The sequence below is a fragment of the Suillus discolor genome, assembly GCF_016758755.1.
Source record: "Suillus discolor strain FC423 chromosome Unknown F5147scaffold_141, whole genome shotgun sequence".
NCBI classification, from domain to species: domain Eukaryota; kingdom Fungi; phylum Basidiomycota; class Agaricomycetes; order Boletales; family Suillaceae; genus Suillus; species Suillus discolor.
This window is the reverse complement of record NW_024541388.1, coordinates 35,879-55,523: the sequence shown is the minus strand read 5'-3', so window position 1 is coordinate 55,523 and position 19,645 is coordinate 35,879. Positions and strand designations below refer to the sequence as shown.

General features: G+C 48.2%; 7 protein-coding genes across 7 annotated transcripts; 1 reads left to right on the top strand and 6 right to left on the bottom strand.

Annotated features, from left to right (window-relative positions):
- Window positions 1-34: 34 nt before the first annotated feature.
- On the bottom strand, window positions 35-3,621 carry F5147DRAFT_841537 (CHAT domain-containing protein). Its single transcript, XM_041444386.1, has 3 exons — window positions 3,424-3,621; window positions 3,279-3,376; window positions 35-3,222 (listed from the first exon to the last, which is right to left on the bottom strand). Exons 1-3 carry the CDS (start codon window positions 3,500-3,502, stop codon window positions 253-255), a joined length of 3,147 nt encoding a protein of 1,048 aa, XP_041285009.1. The 5' UTR covers window positions 3,503-3,621; the 3' UTR covers window positions 35-252.
- Window positions 3,622-7,946: 4,325 nt separating this feature from the next.
- On the bottom strand, window positions 7,947-9,886 carry F5147DRAFT_781542 (uncharacterized protein; the record flags this gene model as incomplete). Its single annotated transcript, XM_041442662.1, has 12 exons — window positions 7,947-8,111; window positions 8,166-8,278; window positions 8,329-8,410; window positions 8,461-8,477; window positions 8,535-8,726; window positions 8,778-8,866; window positions 8,921-8,945; window positions 9,043-9,253; window positions 9,303-9,375; window positions 9,424-9,480; window positions 9,537-9,736; window positions 9,815-9,886. 12 exons carry the CDS (start codon window positions 9,884-9,886, stop codon window positions 7,947-7,949), a joined length of 1,296 nt encoding a protein of 431 aa, XP_041285008.1.
- A 69-nt stretch (window positions 9,887-9,955) lies between these two features.
- F5147DRAFT_781541 (uncharacterized protein) lies at window positions 9,956-10,320 on the bottom strand (the record flags this gene model as incomplete). The annotated part of the gene is made up of 2 exons (XM_041442661.1): window positions 9,956-10,173; window positions 10,233-10,320. The coding sequence occupies 2 exons, from the start codon at window positions 10,318-10,320 to the stop codon at window positions 9,956-9,958; spliced, it is 306 nt and encodes a 101-aa protein (XP_041285007.1).
- Window positions 10,321-10,597: 277 nt separating this feature from the next.
- Window positions 10,598-10,983, bottom strand: F5147DRAFT_781540 (uncharacterized protein; the record flags this gene model as incomplete). Its single annotated transcript, XM_041442660.1, has 2 exons — window positions 10,598-10,889; window positions 10,940-10,983. 2 exons carry the CDS (start codon window positions 10,981-10,983, stop codon window positions 10,598-10,600), a joined length of 336 nt encoding a protein of 111 aa, XP_041285006.1.
- A 384-nt stretch (window positions 10,984-11,367) lies between these two features.
- On the bottom strand, window positions 11,368-14,295 carry F5147DRAFT_659140 (uncharacterized protein; the record flags this gene model as incomplete). Its single annotated transcript, XM_041434555.1, has 10 exons — window positions 11,368-11,508; window positions 11,715-11,801; window positions 11,834-11,927; window positions 12,147-12,233; window positions 12,566-12,735; window positions 12,868-13,133; window positions 13,176-13,449; window positions 13,499-13,624; window positions 13,673-14,104; window positions 14,149-14,295. The coding sequence occupies 10 exons, from the start codon at window positions 14,293-14,295 to the stop codon at window positions 11,368-11,370; spliced, it is 1,824 nt and encodes a 607-aa protein (XP_041285005.1).
- A 391-nt stretch (window positions 14,296-14,686) lies between these two features.
- Window positions 14,687-15,542, top strand: F5147DRAFT_781538 (uncharacterized protein; the record flags this gene model as incomplete). Its single annotated transcript, XM_041442659.1, has 3 exons — window positions 14,687-14,890; window positions 14,939-15,232; window positions 15,282-15,542. The coding sequence occupies 3 exons, from the start codon at window positions 14,687-14,689 to the stop codon at window positions 15,540-15,542; spliced, it is 759 nt and encodes a 252-aa protein (XP_041285004.1).
- Window positions 15,543-15,733: 191 nt separating this feature from the next.
- Window positions 15,734-19,246, bottom strand: F5147DRAFT_659138 (uncharacterized protein; the record flags this gene model as incomplete). Its single annotated transcript, XM_041434554.1, has 11 exons — window positions 15,734-16,026; window positions 16,082-16,157; window positions 16,197-16,659; window positions 16,823-16,946; window positions 16,968-17,168; window positions 17,207-17,213; window positions 17,321-17,603; window positions 17,653-18,179; window positions 18,227-18,720; window positions 18,799-18,937; window positions 18,989-19,246. The coding sequence occupies 11 exons, from the start codon at window positions 19,244-19,246 to the stop codon at window positions 15,734-15,736; spliced, it is 2,865 nt and encodes a 954-aa protein (XP_041285003.1).
- Window positions 19,247-19,645: the final 399 nt, after the last annotated feature.

The window sequence follows — 19,645 nt, the reverse complement described above, 5'->3', positions numbered from 1 at the left end:
AAACTTTCTCAGTAAGTGCCCGTAGTCTGCCTGGTAGACTGCATGCCCCCAACGGAGACCAATAATATAACAAATTGATTCCTGAGAACATTAAAAGTTCGAGTAATAAATGATGTTACAAAAAACGCTTCTAAGAGTCGACGGTAGCACAAGGGGGGATCAGCAACTATCAAGGAACGGGCTAGGTACGCCAAGGGGATGAACGATAAAAGTCTGTACCGAAAACTAGGATGAAAGCCATGCGAGATAAAACTACACACCAATATGAACAAAAACCATCCTCTGCTCGAGCGGCACTTTCGTCTTCACCGAGTGCGTAGCACAGTTGAGTGCCCAGGCCGCCTTCGTACAGTCCATGACACCACCATCCTTCAAATCTCCGAACATGTACTTGTAGAAAGCTTCGACAACGTGTTTTGCGACAGAGTCTTCGACCTCCCACAACGTGCCAATGACGCTCTTGAACCCCGAAAACTGAAGACCAGCTGCGAGGTGAATCACTTCGTCGGGTGTCTCCTTGTCGCCGACGGCGGTGTGACAAGCCGATAAAAATGCGAACTCAGCCTGCGGAATATCTTTCTCCATGATATCGAGCAGCGTTAGATGTTCGTCCTTCATGACGAAATGGGAATCGTAAGGCTGCTTAGGGTCCTGCTTCCCATGACAAGCAAGGTGCACCCAGGTGTTCTGCTCCAAAGCTGAGAGTGCACCTGCTCGTGTGGCTGCGTCTCCAGAAATAGTGGTGCGATTGGCCATCACGGGGACGAGTTTATGGACGAGCTCGAGCTCGCTGTCGACAGCCAAGAGCGCCTTGCCTTTCCCTGCATCCGGTTGACCTTGTCCGATAGCCACAAAAGATGGAGACACGCGCTTCTTCATGAACTGTCTAGATCTAATCAGAGCCGAAAGTGTTGGCGTGTAAGAACAAATGTAGAGATCCTCCAGGCATGGCTCCTTCCCAGAACGATCCGCCTTTGTTTGAAACGGGTGAGCTGCATGGAGAGGAATGGACGTGAAAGCTGCAGTGGGACACAACCAGATTCGAGAGCGGCGCTGTAGTTTGAGGACGTGGTCGAGTACGTTGACGATGGGTAGCATGATCTGGTCCCATATTATGCGCGAGAGAACTATTAGATCCGTCCTCGACTCCCTTGGGTTCATCTGAGGTGCTTCTCGTATTGCTCTGGCGAAGCGTTCCTTGAGAATCTTCAGGTCTGCGAGAGCGATGGACGGCAAAGGAATATGATGGAGGTCTCCTGACGTCGGGACGATGATGGCGCTGCATGAGTATTTACTTGCGATGAGGATGATGACTGGTCCGTGGCGCGCTGCCACTTGGAGGTCTTCATACGAAGGTGGGAGCAAGAACCGCGAGAATGCCGCAACATCACGTATCTCAGCTACCGCTGCTTCCCATTGCCTTGTAAGTATCCTATATTCTGTTGCTTCCCGGTCAGCGGCAGCTCTGTCGGTGATGGTCGCAGAACTCTGGGCTGCATTAGAAACGTGTTTGCTCAGCTCCAAATAATTGCGCGCCAGTGTCGGTTTTGCTGACTCGAGGTCTTCAACTGGAGTCCTGAGTCGAGATGCCAGCGACCACTGCTGGCCACGGCCCTGCTCCACAAGTTCAACTGCCCGTGGTAGATTATCATGACGTATAGCACACGAGGCTGCATCTACAGGCAGTGATCTGGCATAATCGAAGGCAGCGGCAGCTTCGCGCCGTGAAGTTGCCGACGATCGTGTTGCCAAATGAGCATCCAGAAGCTCGAAAAATGTCGAGTAGGCCTCCAGTACGGATCCATCACCATGCTGCTCTGCTGCAACGGCCCAATCATATGCCTCAATGATGCGGTTTGGAAAGCCATGAGTGGGATGTGGTGATGCGAGTCTGAAGTTGTCCACTGCAAGTGCTAGATCGGCAGGCTTGTGCTGCACGCGGTAACGAGACATATAGGCTTTGCGTAGCCTGGAATATGAGTAGTGTCTGTCTGGGTGCAGTGAATGCAAAGCCTCCAATGATTGTTGGCAAAGAACAATGGCCTCCTCGACATCTTCATTCTTCTGAGTTTGCGTGAAACGAGAGCAGAGCACCATGCTCAAATTCAAAAGAGTTGCATGGCGCTCTGTATGGTCAAGCGGCGTTAACCGAAGTGATTCGCGATACAACTCAATGGCCTCGTTAAGATCCTCATTGACATGCGTTTTGGATTTCTCATATCTGATTTGGAGCGCGAGGGCAAGGTTGTTAAGCGTGGTGTCACGATGTGGATGCCCAGGTGAGCACAACGTCAGCGCTTCCCGATAGAGGCTGATAGCTCGGGTGATGTCATCAATGTCGTCGCGTTTTCTGAAACGGTCGACGAGAACGCCCCCTAGGTTGTCCAATGAGACATTACGATATTGGTGCCCAACAGGGCGCAGGCGCAACGCTTCTTCGTGGAAAGAGATGGCCTCGTCGAGGTCATTAAGTTTGCCTTGATGATAGAAGCGCGACGTGAGTGAGGTGGCCAAGTTGTCCAGGTAGATATCACGGCTAGCATGTCCCTCGGGGATCAGAGACACGGCTTCACGACCAAGTTGTATGCTCATGTCAAGATCATCAATGCTGCCGTGCTGATCAAAGCGTGCTAGAACTGCTTGTGCAAGCTCGTCGAGGGCTCTGGGACGGAGTTGATGGCCCAAATGACAGAGCTCGAGGATGACTCTTTGAAGGTGGATGCCTTCATCAGATGCGTCTAGAGGAAGATCGTTGCATCCGCCGATCACATAATCAACACCATTCTTCCCTGTTGCGATGCTACGAAGGTAGGTGCCCTCTGCACAGAGAGGCAGTAGTTCATGATAGAGTTGCGCGGCTTCCCGGATGTCGGCAGCAGTGCTTTTCTTGTCGTGGCGCCAATTCAGCGCTTCGGTGAGATTATATAGAGATAAGGGATGATCGGGATGGGGCTGTGGACGCAATGCAAGGGCGTCGCGGAAGAGGGACGTGGTGGCATCGATGTCTTCAAGATCATTTCGGATGTAGCCTTTGAGGCGGGCCCACGCGAGGTTGGTGAGAGCCGTGGCATGGTCTGGATGGCTGACCGGACACCGGTCTAGAACCAACTGAAAATGCTTCACAGCACGTTTCAGGCGAGAGACTGTCTCGCTCGTCACGTATGCGGCAAATTGTGCGTGGCCTGCATCTGTGTCTCGATCAATTTCGCAGTCTGCGAGGGACTGCAGTTTGCGTTCTGTCAGCAAAAGCTAACAGGACCGAAACCAACGTTACTCACATCAAACAGTGCGTCGTCATGATCGTCGCAAGCATGCACAATGGCGGCCTTCAGCTTAAGGGAAGGGTGGACACCGCGCACGGGTGGGAACAATAAATCTACAGGACGTTGGCGTATGTGCATGAGTGAGAAGCGAATCACTCACCGAATGGCTCATCTCCATGATCGAGTAGCTCATCCCATGACATTTGAAGTCTTCCAACGACCTCTCCCCCGCCTAGCATTCGACCAAGCTCATAAGACGCTCTGATCTCCACTGACAACACACGTGAGCCATGTGATAATCTATAGACCAAAGATCAGTTCTTGAAAAGAGAGGATGCAACCTACTGTGTGCTTATTTAGTGAAGGACGATTGAGAAATGTTCAGGAAGCTGTGACCGCTGCCGGATTGCCCACAGATATCAAACCAAGCACTGTGGAACCATATCAAATATTGGCACCGGGCGAGGAGGCCATGTAGGGAAGCCTTGAAGGTGATGGGAACATAGGGGGTACAGCGAATCACCGAATATATATTGGGTGAAGATGGAATACATCGACTCATGGTGCAGGCGGCCACCTTTGATGCCAATTCAAATTTCTATTTCAGTGTTGCTTACGTGATGCCACTGCCACCGACTCATCAATGACTAAACATTTTGAAATACTTACTACATCATCATGCATGGCTTCTGGACTTGTCCTGGACGCTGCACCTCGTACGTGGAATTTCAAAGCAAGGCGCACTTTTGGTGTGTCTTTTTTGTTCGCGTTCTGAATCGTGTCCAAGGGTGCTTGGGTTTATTTTCGTTGGTTTTGCGTAACAAAACCACTTTGCTAACCACCTTTGCAGCGTGTGTCACATAGTAGGTGTGTACTATGTAGTGACTTTAAGCTTAAGTCTTTGCTCATTCTAATTGTTGTTTTAGGTCTCAATCATGTTCTTTGTCACTCATAATATCGTCCATTGCACTCTGCTATCCCTTCTGACATGCTCTCGCAAACCCTCGCTGGTGTTTTCACTTTTTTTGCACGTCCTTTCAGCAGTTTATATATATTGTCCTAGCATGAAATACACTGGAATTTACATTTTGCATCACTATGTGTATAAGTGAAGAGTACGACTAGACAATAAAATTCCAGGAGTAGCAAGCCTCGCAGGATGCGCATGTTCCCTTTAAAATTGGCGTGCTACTTTCACTGATGACTGACCTTGACATTGCCCTCTTTTTAGCATGTACAGGCTCTCCCGCTAACATTCAATCATCGGCCATCGTTCTCAGCGCTTTGATAAGCACACATCTATCGTGTCAAACATATAAATGCCACGGAAATACACGTGCAACAAGACCTGGACCACCCACCTCTTCTCCCTGTCTTTACATACTCCTCACCGCACCTACCACCAAACACATCCTCGATCCTCCTCATTTTCCTCCATCACACCACCATGTCTGATGACTTGAAGGTGAGTTACTGCATATTACCTTCGTAACCTTTTCGTGATTCTTATGCCCGACTCAGATCTACAGTCATCAGCGCGAAAATATGAATGTCCCCACCTGGTATATGCCCGCTGCTATTTACCTATGCATCAGTGTCGACTCGAGACGACGCTGAGATCAGCCATTCGAGTCCTATCACCCCACGAATATCTCACTAGGCTAGGATGAGACCATGACCTTGTGATGTCCACGGGTACTTTTAGATGCATCCTACATTCGTTTCAGCACCAAGGGACAATCTACAAGTGAGGCATTCCGACCAAGGTCTTCGTGCTAGACGATCTTGGGCTACAATCGTACAGTCACTCGAGTTTGGAAAAGTGGGCGTTGGAATGTTCACCTGCATGGTAAGGAAATGGTTTCAAATTGGTGATTACATTGATATCATCACGAGCTGAATCTCCTATGCCTCATAGAACATCCTCTCTGCGTGCAATTTGCCTCATATTAAAATGTACTCAAATGTACAGGTGACCCATAAGCTCGATGATGGCCAGACTGACATATACTACCACAAACAAATCAATTACGAGACTAGCCGGTACGCATGATTATAACTAAAAATACAACAGACCTAATCACAGTGAAAGCGCAGAATCAAACGCAAAACTCAAGCCATTGAAATTCACTCATCCACCTTCATATGAAGCCTGCTGAATGTGATTTGTACGTACGTACGACACTACATTCGGTATTTTACCACTTTGCATGCGGCTCGCGCTATAGGACAATCATATACTTACACATCCCGTCTTTGTTGACCATCGGTCCACAATATCATGTTGTTCCTGGACTCATGCTTGAGCTCATCATTGCATGGACCCTGCTCTACGTTTGTCCTCTGTTTCTCGTATGACTTTCATGGATTCCCTAATACCGACATCAAACTTTTGTCATCTACCCAAATCAAACCTTCCCCATCTGACTCGATCAGACATGTTCTTCCCTCCCCCCCCTCTCAGCTCACCTTCCCAAGCTGCCTTTGGAAAACATCATCAGGAAAACGCCGAGACTTAGGTAAATCTAGTTACATTTGATAAGTCTGCACAAACAAAGTACCTTTGGACTAACCTTGTTAATGCTTGACAATGAGATACCACATAGTTATTTGATGTCTACTCTCTATCACTTGGCTGTAACATTGAGGACCTTTGGTATGGGCCTGCTTCCGTCTACCCTTTGGGCAATATTTAAATATAAGTTTATCATCCTACACCTTTGGTTATCCACCTCTCAATTTGTGATGATGATACTGGACAACTATGTCACATAACAACCAATATTTACTCAATGGCTGCTCTGTATCATCTGGCTGCAACATTGAGGACCTTTGGTATGGGCCTGTTATCACCAGCCCTTCCGGTGATATTTCAGCCTAAGTTGATCATCCTACACCTTTGGTTATCCACCTCTCAATTTGTGATGATGATATTGGATAACTATATCACATAACAACCGATATTTACTCAATGGCTGCTCTGTATCATCTGGCTACAACATTGAGGACCTTTGGTATGGGCCTGTTATCACCAGCCCTTCTGGTGATATTTCAGCCTAAGTTAACCATCTCGTATCTTTGGTTGTCCACCTCTAAATGATCGATAAACCACCTCTAAATGATCAATAAAGAGGTTGTATGACTATGTCTGATCAGGAAAATGTGCTGTCCCCTGTAGCATATGTGGGCCAACTATGTTATTGTGTTGATAGCGCTTCTACATATTTTATAAGCTATAGCGCCAGCTAAAGTGGCAAACCCTATGGTGACCTCACGACATGCAGTGTAATCACGATGCTTGGAGTGTGTGTCCAAAAACGACACATTCCCCATGGAGTACTAGATGTTGCAACAATGATTTTTGCAACTCGAGCAAGGGATATGACCCCCTAAGGTCAAAACCATGCCAAGCACATGCCCGCTCGAGCAACGCAACTTCGGACAAAAAGGGACCCAATCGGACCCCCGAACGACACGATGCAAAAAAACATATCATGCACAATGGACTTTGAACATCTACAAGACGACAAAACTGCCCCTGCGAGGGACAAAGACTGAAATAAATCCACATGGCCACTGACAGCAGATTCTGGCAAACAGCTTGCATTGCCACCAAATATACATGAAGTTGCTAGAAATATGAAATGTCAGAAAGATACCAAAAGATTGAACCATGAAGTACTATCACCTTGAGATCCAGACGCGCCGCGAGAATAAGGATTATGCACAGGATGCTTGTGTTCCCAACCAACAGCGCACACAGCAATCCAATCCATCACAATCAAGACTGCGCAAAACCTTGAACTCAACATCAGTTGTGAGCGCACAGCTATCATACGAAGCCGTGAGAATCTCAGAGAAGCGAGAATCGGGTGCTGAATGGCCGAGATCATGAGCAACTGAAGTAGATACAAGAGAACAACTCAAATCAGTATCGAAAATAACAGAAACAGGCAAGCGGCCAATGAACAAAGTCATGATGAGAGCGCAAGAGGGGTGTAAGCATGGACTGAATTACCATCCAAGGCGACAGTTGCCATCTAAGGTGAGAAAGAGAGGGGCGACGAAATCGAGAAATCTACCGCCAAAAGGTGAAAAATAGCGAGCTATAAGACCCACTCCCTGAAGGTAGCGGGAATATTTCCAATTGGTGTCGACGTCATGTGCGCGCTCTGTGTGCGCTCTACTCGAGCCCCTTTCATCTTTGGCTCAGAATCGTCTGCAGGCGACACTTGTAATAATTAAAACATACTAGTCAATGAAGAACAGACGGAAGAAAAAATAATAATGAATAGACCGCCCATCACCCAGCCGCCTTATTTAGATCAGTCATCTTCAAGATGAACATACGGTGTCACCCCTGCACGTAAACCATACCAAGCCAAGGGGCTTAAAATGGTCGTCACAACAGCTAGGCAGCAGGCACATGTAATGAGAGCAGGCTTGGAGTGCTGGGCATCTATGAAGGCACTCGCAAGGAACCCAAAGCTGGACCATGTGATGCTTTTCTCCCTGTAAGTAAACACAAGCGACAGACCAAAAATTGACTTGCCTCATCATACAAAAAAAATGGAGTGTGCTGAGCACCCCAATAACCACTGTCATCCCCTGATCTAGGTAATAGGCCTAGTGAACTGTATGTTAGACTTTAGCAACTGAAAAATGAAATAAACAAACTGCAAATCACAAAGATTTCAATTTCTCGCTGAAGTGTTGTGCGAACATGCCTGCAAACAGGCAGCCTACACAGAAAATGATAGATCCCTTCAAAATAGACTCTGCAATCAGTCCAGTACCAACACCTTGCACAGCAAGGAACCTGGCGTCAATTGCCATGATTACCCCTGCCTGCCACAGAGTATTAAATGACTAGAATCCTCTATACTCTGAAAGGCTACTTACTAAGGTGATTTGCACGTTGTTCTGGGTGTTAAAGTCATCAATGAAGTTTTTGAGATCAAGGTAATTGACCAGGCCGTCGACATAGATCTGCTTGAGATGTTCGCGAACCAAAACTGGAAGGCATAACATAGCAACTGTGAGCATGAAAGGAAAAGGTCCCCACATTTTAGTCCCTGGGCCCATTGAGTGGGTTCATAATAGGCAAGCTTCAGGTTGGCCAAAATAGTTGAGGTATTGATGATGGCCTGTGTTATAACTCAGCGACAATGTCTGGTAAGATACAGAGACCACCGACGAAGCAAGTGATATAGTCTGCCTGTCATAAATGAAATAAGGATATAGTTGTAGATTTTTGAAAAGCTTATGAACCAAGCAATGCAACACTTGGTTCTGTTATGATTCCTTCAGATCCTGCAAGATCATCTGATATCCGGTCGTCAAGGTGCGATAGAGCAACACATGGGAACATACCGAGACTGGCTAATCGGCTGATGATTTTCTCCATTGTCTCCCTGTTGGAAAATATAGTCACTGAGGTGGAACTTTCTAATGTTAATGTGTCTATTGTTCATTCAGGTCAGGCTATTCAGTGCTGCATGCTATAGAACTCACCTGCGTGAAACCAATCAAGTTCAGCGTGCAATTGTCGTAGAAGGATGTGATCCAACTTGAAGTCTCGGGGAAAAAACTCTACATGCTTCCTGTTATGCAGTTTGTGAATGAATCATACTATGCCACCATTTACGATTGCTTACCAAAATTGGGCCTCAAGTTCGAGTCCTGCACGATATTAAAGGTCAGGTAAAGACATGAAAAGGTCACATACATTTATGATTCCATCGACGGGCAGAGTCACATTCTCTGAAAAGATGGGTACCATCTAAGGGTTCCAGCCAGCTGATGATGCGTGCCTCCAGCGCCACCAGATAATAAAGGTAGACATCCCCATCCACGTTCTGAGTCCTCACTGGCTCAGCGACCAAGATGAGATCTCCCTGTACTCGGCCTCGTGTTACTTTGATCCAAGCTTCAAACTTATCAATGCGATCCTGAGAGCAATCTCTTATGTTCAATCCAGTGTATGTGTTCTAAATTTCCAAAACATAAGTGTAATGTGTACATGCAGTTGGTGCTTACCCTTGTCCTATTGTAGTAATAGGTGACTCCGGACGGATGAACAAACTCCTCCCATTCCCCATAAACCTCATCCCTGCCAACGTTAGAGTCAAAGCGCTACTGTTATAAGGCAAAAACCGACTTAAGAAGGTCAAATTGCAGTCCCTGTACTGTAAAGTCTGGGCCTAGAAGTGGCACCCTGCATATGATAAAAGTCAGCTTGGATATGCAATGTCAAAAGTAACGGATACTCACCATCTCACTTTTTGGGCATACCGCCCCAACTGCGTCGGCCAGGTGTTACGTCGACTGTAGGTCGGCGTGTGCGAACTAGGATAGGTCTTCTCAGCGACGACTCGAGTGAGTCTACTGAAGCTGAGCGTGGTCTGGCCTTGACGGAACGTCAAGGATTCCTCCGGCGATCTCGGTAAGACGGCGCTCGTCGAGATGCAGGGCTAGCGGATACGTGCAAAGTACATGAGGCTTAGCCTCTGATCATACATGCAGCGCCAAGTGCAGCTGCGCATAGGTACAGGAAGCGCCAAGCGCTCCGGGTCTTCATACATGAGGCGCCAAGGGCGCTCCGGATCTTCATGAAGCGACATGCTGTATACATGCGCTGATCTAGGGTGTCCATGAGGCGTACAGCCTCCATGGAACAGGTACAAGGCCGTCTAGGCCAGGGGCGGGGTCATAGCATCAGGCGGGGTCATAGCGCCATGAGGCGGAGTCGTAGCGGTCCAGACCGCTGTCTGTCTAGGCGCAGGCGGCGCACCGCCGCGCGGGGAGTCTAGCAGAGCGGGGGCAGGCATAGGGAGAGCTGGGGCTCTAGTAGGTGTTACAGATCCCTGTAACACCAGGCAGGAGTACTGTGGTCCAGCGGAACTTTCTTCTGTTATAGGCGTCAATCACAGTCTGAAGCACAGGATGAGAAGCTATCATTGGACATACCGGCATTGATACTGCTATGATTTATGTTGATTAGGGATTGGAGAATTGGAAAATCAACAGTAAAGGGTAAGTAGAGATACAAGATCATGGCAGTGCACATAATCTTACCAAAATGCGCAAAGCTTAGCTTCATCAATCATAGTGTTTGACTCTGATGTGTGGTGGATGGGTTTGTTTATTTGTCGTTGTGGTGGCTGGCAGGCCAACACCACCAGCGCTAGATAGTACTACTACTAGTAGTACTAGTAGTATATGTAATTGGCCTTGTGTGGGGTGAATACTACTATGAGCAAGCATCTGCCAGTGTGTCTGACATGCCATAGCTTTCAAGCTTAAAATACCATTAATGAATTCCCTAACCGCTGTCAGGGTTTATAGTCATACTCGTGTTGAACAAACATATCATCTAAGTCCTCCACAACCGACTCAGAACTCTCATTTTTCTCCTGATCAAATAACTCTCCTTCTTCGACACCTGTGTGATCATCCTCCGATCCATCCTCCAGCTCATATTCATTTCCACCAACCTGTTCATTGCAGGGGGCCTCATCTAGACTGGTGGGTTTGGAAGGAAGACCAAGCGCCTCTTCATGAGAATAGACATGCCCGACCCCTAGACCATAATGAAATCGCATCAGCATGTCCCGATCGACAAATCTACGTTATAAATCAGTAAAGCAAAGGTTAAGAAGGTTGATCATATGCACCTATTGACAAAATATTGACACCAATCGCTTTTATCGCCGGCCATGCCCGACAAGCCCTTTCCATCATTGTGTCACATTCCCTTAGAGAAACAAGGGATGATGTGGAGCCCCTTCAGTGACCTAACCCTATAAACATAGCTAGCCCACCTTGACATTTCTTCCATGACACCAGGGCCAACCCACTATGGGCCTACCATATGTTGTAAGGGGGTGTCTCCGGGTGGGCTCATGTATGCTGTGTGCCCAATGGATAGCTGTGGGCCCCCTACTTATGTTATTTGAAACTATGGAGTGGGCCCATGGAGGATCTAGATTGAAGAAACCTTTATTTATGGATGGGCCTGTAGTACAGTAGAAAGGCCATCTCTCGAGATTTTCGAGTGGGCCCATGGGATTCAAATGTAGCCAAATTACATTCACTGATGATATCACAGTCGGCGAACATCGAATATACCGGCGGATAAAAATTGCAAATTTCGCCGGCCAACCAAATCATTGGCAGGCATCCGCCGGGATATGGGAATAACACAAATAACATGCTGGCGAATACATTTTGCATGCTCGGCCGGCTGCATGATTCCAATCATGAGCGGAAATAAATTGCAATATTGTCAGCAAGCATCCGCCGGAATATGGAAATAGCACGCACATCCGGCGTAATCAGTCAAATAACATTATTCATCGGCGGTATGCCCCGGCGAATGTCATGACCCGCCGAGTGAATACAATTGTTAGCACACCCGGCAGTGCCCTAACATTGTATTGACGGGCCCACATCATTCCTGTAAAGGAATGGGCCCGCTGTCGGTGTGCACGCAGTAGGGTGGGCCCAGATTATGATCTGGGCAGTGAATGGGCCTGCCTGAAGTATACAAACAACAGCGGTAGGCCCACCTGAAGGTTTGAACTAAGGGATGCGGGCCTACTCAGGAAATACAGAATAGCAGGGCGAGCCCGGTGTATCTGCTGGAGGGCGAGATGGGCCCAGCTACATCATACAGTTTGTGTGGCAGGGCTCACACCATGTATAACACTGTCAACGGGCCTACAAGCAGTATCCAAAGAATGGAGGCGGGCCCACATGGATGTCTGAACTAAGGGATACGGGCCCACCCTAGAGGTACGTCATAGGAGAGTGAGCCTGCCATGACCTTGGAGAGTGCAGATAGGCCCAGTTACAGTGGGCTCTTTGTATGGTGGGGCTCACGCTATGTATGGCAATGCACGGAGGGGCCCATATGAGAGCCCCATGTAGGTGATGGGCCCAATCGTTACCGTGAATAGAGGGATGAGCCTGGATCAATACCGCACTATATACCAACGGGCTCGGGTCCGTGCCACGATATAAACTCCACAGAGCATTGGATGTGGCCGGACACCAGATGCATGGTGGAGTGCTGCCGTGCGTGGCGTCGGTAAGCACATTGGTGGAATGATCTTTGGTTGGAAATGGCTAAGAGCGGCGGGACTCCAGCGAGTTATCAACCGCCTGATGATCACACATGCAATTTGGTGTTGACCGGTAGCCCATTATGCCAATTGTACATTCCATGGCAATGAACAACAAAATAAATAGTACATGACTTCTACACTACTAGCTAGCATATATGGTACAAATCAAATTACATAACAGTCTCATCAGCCTTCATGACCACAGGCAAACAAGCCGCCTCAGCTTGGGGAGTGGCCGGACCAGCAGCCAGTTCAACATCGGCCTCTGTGGGGGGACTGGCAGCTTGGGGACCAAGCGGGATGGAGGTGTCATCAGTGGGCGCCAAAGAGGGTTCAGCACCCGGCTGTACATCGGTGGCAGGAATGCCAGCAGTTGAATGAGCGGTGACTGCCGGAGAGGATGGCACACCTGGATGCGTGTGGGGGGTCTCGGCAGGCAGTTGAGCGGTTGAAGAAAGAACAAGTCAGCGGAGGACTTCTAACTTATCTGCCAGCAGCTTGGCATGGTCGTCCTGTGCAGCCAATGTCTCCTGAAGTTGCCAGTCACCATTGATGACTTGCTGTTGCAAGGCTTCAATGGTCGCCCGAAGGCTGGCAACTTCATCCTGAAGATTCTGTATCTCCTGATTGGGGATGCTAGTGAGTCCTGGCTCAGGTCGAACCTCGGAGTGCGGAAGCCCGGGCTGCTCCTCCTGAACCTCACTGGCGGCAGGAACATCCATTAGAGCATGTGCAGCTGTTGCTGGATTTAGTAGGTAGCTAGAATAAAAAGTAGACAACATACCAGCTGCCAGCAAACGACGGCGCCGAGACTGCGAGTGAGCTCGCTGCGCCACTATGGACTTGCCTTTCATTTTTGGCGTGTCCGATCCCTTGCCTCCGCACCTAATTTTCAAGCGGCTGCAAAGCCCGCAGACGCGCAACTTTCCGCCATGGTCCTTATGGTACGCCTGGTGGCAAATGAGGTCCCGTGCGACACATTGGCCGCAACGGGGGGTCCACACTTCTGCTGTCAAATCAGCGAACTCATCATCCATCAACTCATGATCTGCGGTAATCTTGGCGACATCAGTTAGATGTGATAAATCCAAAGATATCAACACTTACCGGCAATGCAACATCAGCGACCGCAATCTTCCTCGGCGGCTCTACAGGATCTTCTTCATCAACTTCCTCCTCCATGTCTTGGTCGGTGTCGATTTCTACATATGCAGGGCGTTTCTTAGTGGCGGTCTGGACAGGGCGTTAAATTGCAGTTTCATGGATGAGGAAAGAACTTACTGGAATAACCGGAGTGACCAGTTCGTCTTCATCAAGTTCATCATCAGTGCTAACGACGGCCTTGGACTTCTGCCGCTGCCGTTTAGACAGCGCCGGGTGGCTGCGGCTCTGGGCACTTGATGCACGGAGACGTTTCCTGTGCTCAGTGCCTTGCCTGCATTGTTTGGGTTCCTCTACCACAGGCCGCTTCCTGGGCTGAGATGGGCCCTGGCTTGGAGGCAATGGCGATGGGGTCCGCTGGTAATTGCGAGTGGAGGGAAAGAGGGGGTGAGTTTGAATACGTATATCGTCACCTCGAATATTAGCCCATGTGGGCGTGCCAGTTAGACCAGTCCTAGATGGGTTCATGTGCTGCTGCAGTTCTGCAGCAGCCAACAAAATCAACGGCAAGAGGACAGTTATGCTCCCGCCGTGAGACATCATTGCATATGTCTGGAACAAATTAGGTAATGTTAAAATATAGCACAAAGACTTACCAAAACCTTGCCCATCTCCATGGCTATGACAAGATGTTGAGGATCTCTGGCAGCCAACTGGCAAGCTTGCCCCAGAAGGCGATCAATCTTAGCGGCGGCATCACTGAAGGCCTTGTTGGCGGTGGTGATAGTGTTAGCAGAGGACATATTGGTGTGAGTTCAAGATGAGGAACGGCGAGAAACTTTAACTGCATATATATAGAACTCTGCTGTGGCCACGGTGGCTGTGGATTATGTGATACACACATTGTACAGCAGCATTTACCGAACATGACCATTTGGTCCAAGCCGTTCCACTATCTCCACATTCACAATTGTGGTACCATGGCACACATTGTTGTGGCCGTCTGTTAACCAATGTGGCCGATTGAAGGGCAGTCTAATGGCCCACAATTAACAAGTTTGAACATCAGCAACACCCGCCGAATCACACAATAAAATGAAATCACAAATGACCACATCATTATGTAATTCAAGTCCCGATCAGTTAGATCTATTTAAAGGCCCTGCCATGATGAGTTTGGAACATAATTTTATTATGTCTAATCCCACCATCTCTGCCACTATGTCGGCAGACTCCATGTCCGACGAAATGCACCTAGACCTGACCGATATCGCTACCATTTTTGAGTATGCCACCTCCCGCCTGTCAGCAATTCGGACACAGCTGGAGTCTAGCAGGCTCAAGTTGCCACAGAAGACACACCGGATCATCGGCCAATACCTGAACTGGGAAGGAGAGGTAAGTATTTAGCTCATCAGCTGCCCGCTGGACTAATAAATCACAAAGTCCTTCACTTTGCCTTGGATATCCTTTTGTGCCAGGCTCTCAATCAGCCTGCTGCTTTCGAGGAATCTCTGCTTCTTCGTCGGCCTCCTCACCAATTTCGAGGAAGTGTATGACAGCTTCATGACTCTGCTGGCGGCGCCGGCCGGACCCTGGCAAAAAGGTCGCCTGGCCAGGACTTATTGGATGCCATGGTGGATCAATGTGCCTGACGTCATAGCTGACGAGGCTGCCCTCCACAAATATCCAAACTGTGTGGAGGTGCAGGAAATTATCGCTGAACATTTTAAACAATTGGTGAGGTTGTCTCAACTCATCTCCAGACATTAACCGACGCTGGCTATAGCCCAAAGGGAAAATCCTAATCATGCCAGCCATGGTGGCCGATGCAATGGTCACGCCAGTTGCACAACTGTCCAGCATCCATGCCAAGGTACTTCACGAAGGCCAACTGATTGTGAAGTTGCTTGAAGACAAAGTAGTGGAGGCAAAAATGGTGGCCGCTACAATGCTTCGAATGGACACCGCACTTGGGCAGGATGTAGTAAACGCCATCGCCACAACCGAAAAATTAACCAAGTATTTGAAAAGGGAGGTGGCACAATGAGCGGCGGCACCGGGCTCCGACTCATTAGTATTACCAATTTATGTACCTGTATGAATACACCTGCTGGTAGACTTTACTGAAGCTCAAATGTACCTGGAGTGATAATCAAACGGCCGCCGGTGTAATTCTTGTTGCGGCACCACATAATTGAATATCATGCTAAGGTATTGACCAAAGGACATTGGCGTCCATTATAAGTCATTGACAGTACTTCTCATTACTGGTGTTAGTATTTTACCTGTCGTCCGGTCGAATGCCTGTCTAGCTTCTTCCAAGAGACATTCATAAATGTTCCCCTGCCTCCCCGCGTAAGCCATGTGAGCCTGTTTTTGGGCCGCCTTCGCAATGACGCCAAGACGTTTCCACTCCTCAGCTTTGTGAAGGAAAAATGTGCAAGTCCAATCCATTTCATGCTGAACAAGCAAGATCTCCTCCGCCCACCGATCCTTCAAAGCCTTTGCCCGAAGCCAATGTACCCAGTAAACTGTAATATCGGCGAGATCAGACACAGTGACATGGCACCGATATAAATCACTCACATTCATTTAACCAGTCACTACCCTCGGAATCTCCTGCCACATCCAGGGACCAAAACCAAGGCAGCATGTCGTTTCGCTGTCCGCATGAGTTGGGATCGGCGACAGCGGTACTTACTTTAAGGTGGTCCTTTGCCAGGGCCTGGTATCGCCGGAGCAAAGCATCATCGGCGCCAAGGCTGCAAAGTTGTTTGCGGCACTTTAAATAGATACTGGCCTGAATGCTGACCGCCCTATCTACCGAGTGCACTTGAGCCCAAGCTCGAGTGGAAGTCGCTTGAGATTTAGCAACCTGGACAGTCTTCTGAAAAATGACCGCTTTATCAGCCAAATGCACTCTGATATTTTGCAGAGCATCATTGGCCTGGCCTTCCCGGAGAATGAGCTCTTGCTTCACCAAATCATCGATGCCGAACGCTGTGCATGTATCCTGGCCCAAATTGGACGGCAGGGGAATAACTACCTTCTCTGGCTGATAGGACTTTGGTTGTTGTTCTATTCCTGCATCTGAATCTTCTTCAAGCATGATAAGGTCCGGTTCCATGCTTAAATCTTCATCATCGCTGAGCGCGCTGCCAATGCTGTCGCCGAGGAATGGAAGTCCGGCCTATCTCCAATGATCTATATCCCTTTGTAACGTATCTCGGCGGCGTGCAATACGCAACCGCTGTGTGTCTGTCGGCCGACCACCGAGTCTTCTAATAGCCATTTGCAATGTGACCTGGGCCTCCTCAATTGTCAAACCCTCTGACAGCCATGTAGCAGCACCCCATTGCCAGATAGGCCCTGGGTGCTGCCCTGGTTCCGCTAACAATCATATTTCCAGCTGCTTTCTTGTCGGCGCTGTAATTGGATGAGAACCGACTTGCTATAAATGCATCACACATACCTTTCTGTAGTTGTACTTCATAAATATCCATTGCCGTTGGATCATGGCGACGCCGCTGGTGGGCCACTCTCTCTTGGGCCTCCCATACCCAAACTTTCACAGGATCGGCGGTCTCATCAAGCTTTTCAAACACCAGTTTGCTGTTGGCGGTCCCCCTGACTGCCTTATTGTACTTCTTGCACAGGGACTTGCCTGTATGGCCTATTATGAGTTGTTGAAATGTATCGGAAGGAGCACACACTCATTCTGATCATTTTCATGAAGTTGCAATCATTCATTTAATAGTCCAAGCATTCCTTGCGGTGCAGAGTTCCCATGCCATGGGCGGCCGGCGAGATCATATTTAATGGCACCCATAATGTCTCCATGATTTCGCCATCAATCCACGCAGCACCCTTGATGAAATTTGATGCATATCTCACATAGAAACTGTCTTGATGGCCATGCACATGCCATAGTCCAATGCCAGGGATAATATTCAGTTCTTCACAGATCTCCAAGATTGGACTTTCGGCGATGCGGTCCTTTAGATGCTTGTGGTACTGACAGTTGACATCATAAAAGGTCAATGCACAGCGGATTCCATCGGCATTTATTTTTAACGCCTCGCACAACGCATAATCCATGTTCATTTGTCTGAATAACCTCAGCTATGGCATGCTTTTGTTGATGTATTCCAACGCACCTTTCTCCCTCCTGAAAATCAACCATGGTGTGAGGAACAAAACAGCCATGCCGTGCACAGGTGCACCCGCTGATGCCGGTTGCTTCCAATCTGTGACGCGATGCATTTGCCTGATTCACCGCGCGATGGTTGTTGCATTCCGATTGTTGAACGGTGTCTTGTGCAATGGCCAAATGCTCCTTGTACAAGGCATCTCCTACCATAAACCCACGGCCGTCCATGAGAGACACCTCATCACCAGGATTTACTGCATGGAGATGCTCGGCTTTGAAGTTTCCATCCATGACGAGTGATCTGGTGTATAGCCAACTTGGAGTCTGTAAATCTGATCCTTTGTTCACATTTGGATCCTCTGTGAGTTCTCTGACAGGCAAAGTGACATTAATTCCTGGTTGTGGACACGCCAGACAAAAGAGAGCTAGATCGCCGGGTTTGACTTCCTTTTCCTCATGGTCGAAACCATTCCATTTGAGAAGCTTGAGTTTTCTCCATTGTCTCGCCACCCTCATGAGCTCCCAGTACCGGTCCTGTATTTCAATTAATAACATGCTCGGCGAGGGATGAAAGCACTAACCGGCACCAAATGCGGAAAGATGGTCATTGTCATCCTTCTCAATTTGCTGTAGTAGTTCATCGCCGAGGTTCTGCACTCCAGGTTGTCAAGCAAGAAGTCATTTAGGACATCGAAAGTGAATGCTGTCTTCGGTTCCAAGAATGACGCCGGGAATAAGCCCATTTTGAACATTTGTATATTGGCAGTGGTGGCATTGGGACATGTGCAATACTTTACCATGTGTGTATGTATGCCGGACTTGTCAACTATCGTTGTCATAGAGCTGTTGCCTTTTATAAATGGCACGCCGGTCGGGAGGTCATCGGCGTTCTTTGAAAATGGGGCGGCGCCATCTTCTGATGTACTCTCCATGTCTGTGGTGTTGGCTCCATCTTCCCCAGTAGTAAACACCACAGAATCCTCTACATTATCATCCCATGGACATGGCTTTCCATCATGGCCAAGCCAGATCACAATCCCACTCTTGACCAAACAACTTTCCTCAAAGAAGGAGCCTGTCCATTGGCTGACCCGATGGAAGAGATGTCTCTGGTGCTGGGTTCTGCAACAACTTGTGCAATAGAGAGGCTCACCAAAGCACCCATGACATTTATAGACACCATCTGGCCCACAGATGATACATGACCGATCTGATGGTACCTCCCTTTCCAGGAGTATCTCAAGATATGCTTTTGTCTTCGGGACCCATTGTCTTATATAGTCGTTTTGACTCTTGAGTTCAGATAAGCAGTGTATAAAAGGTAAGGGTGAGGAAAGGCTCACCAGGGATTTTGGCAGGTGCAGTGGAATCACCACCCTGTGATCATCAAGTTCCCCAAGAAAGTCATCTCCACCATGGTGAAGCATGTCATGAGATGGCTGCTTAGAGGCAGACTTGATAGGGGTTGCTAGAACTGATTGACTGATCATGGGTCTCTCCACCCATTTGCCCACTACCATCCTGGTCCGATATGATTTCTGCCATTCTACCACTGCATACTTTTGTTTGGGTGTCCACTCTTGGAGTGTGGAACCTTTCATTTGTTCACTGCAATGAGAATCTGCAAGAAGGGCAGGAGGTATCAATTGGCCAATGGAACATGATACTTGGGTTAATTTGATTATGCTCGGATCATATCCAGTATGAGTACATAATACTAAGACCCAGAATTTAATATAAGATGATCTGAAGAGAACACAGCAACCATATCCATCAAAAGTACATAATATTAGCTGTGATACAAGGAACACCACTTCATCTCAACTGAACACAACAATGATATATATGAAAAGTGCCCAATATGAACTGTAATATATGGTGAACCGAGCAGAACAGAGAAACATTGTGGGATCTCGGCCGAGGAACCAAACCTTACTGCCCCATATCAACCAACTACAGTATTTGTGAATCTTGAACCATTCAGAATCACCATCATCCAT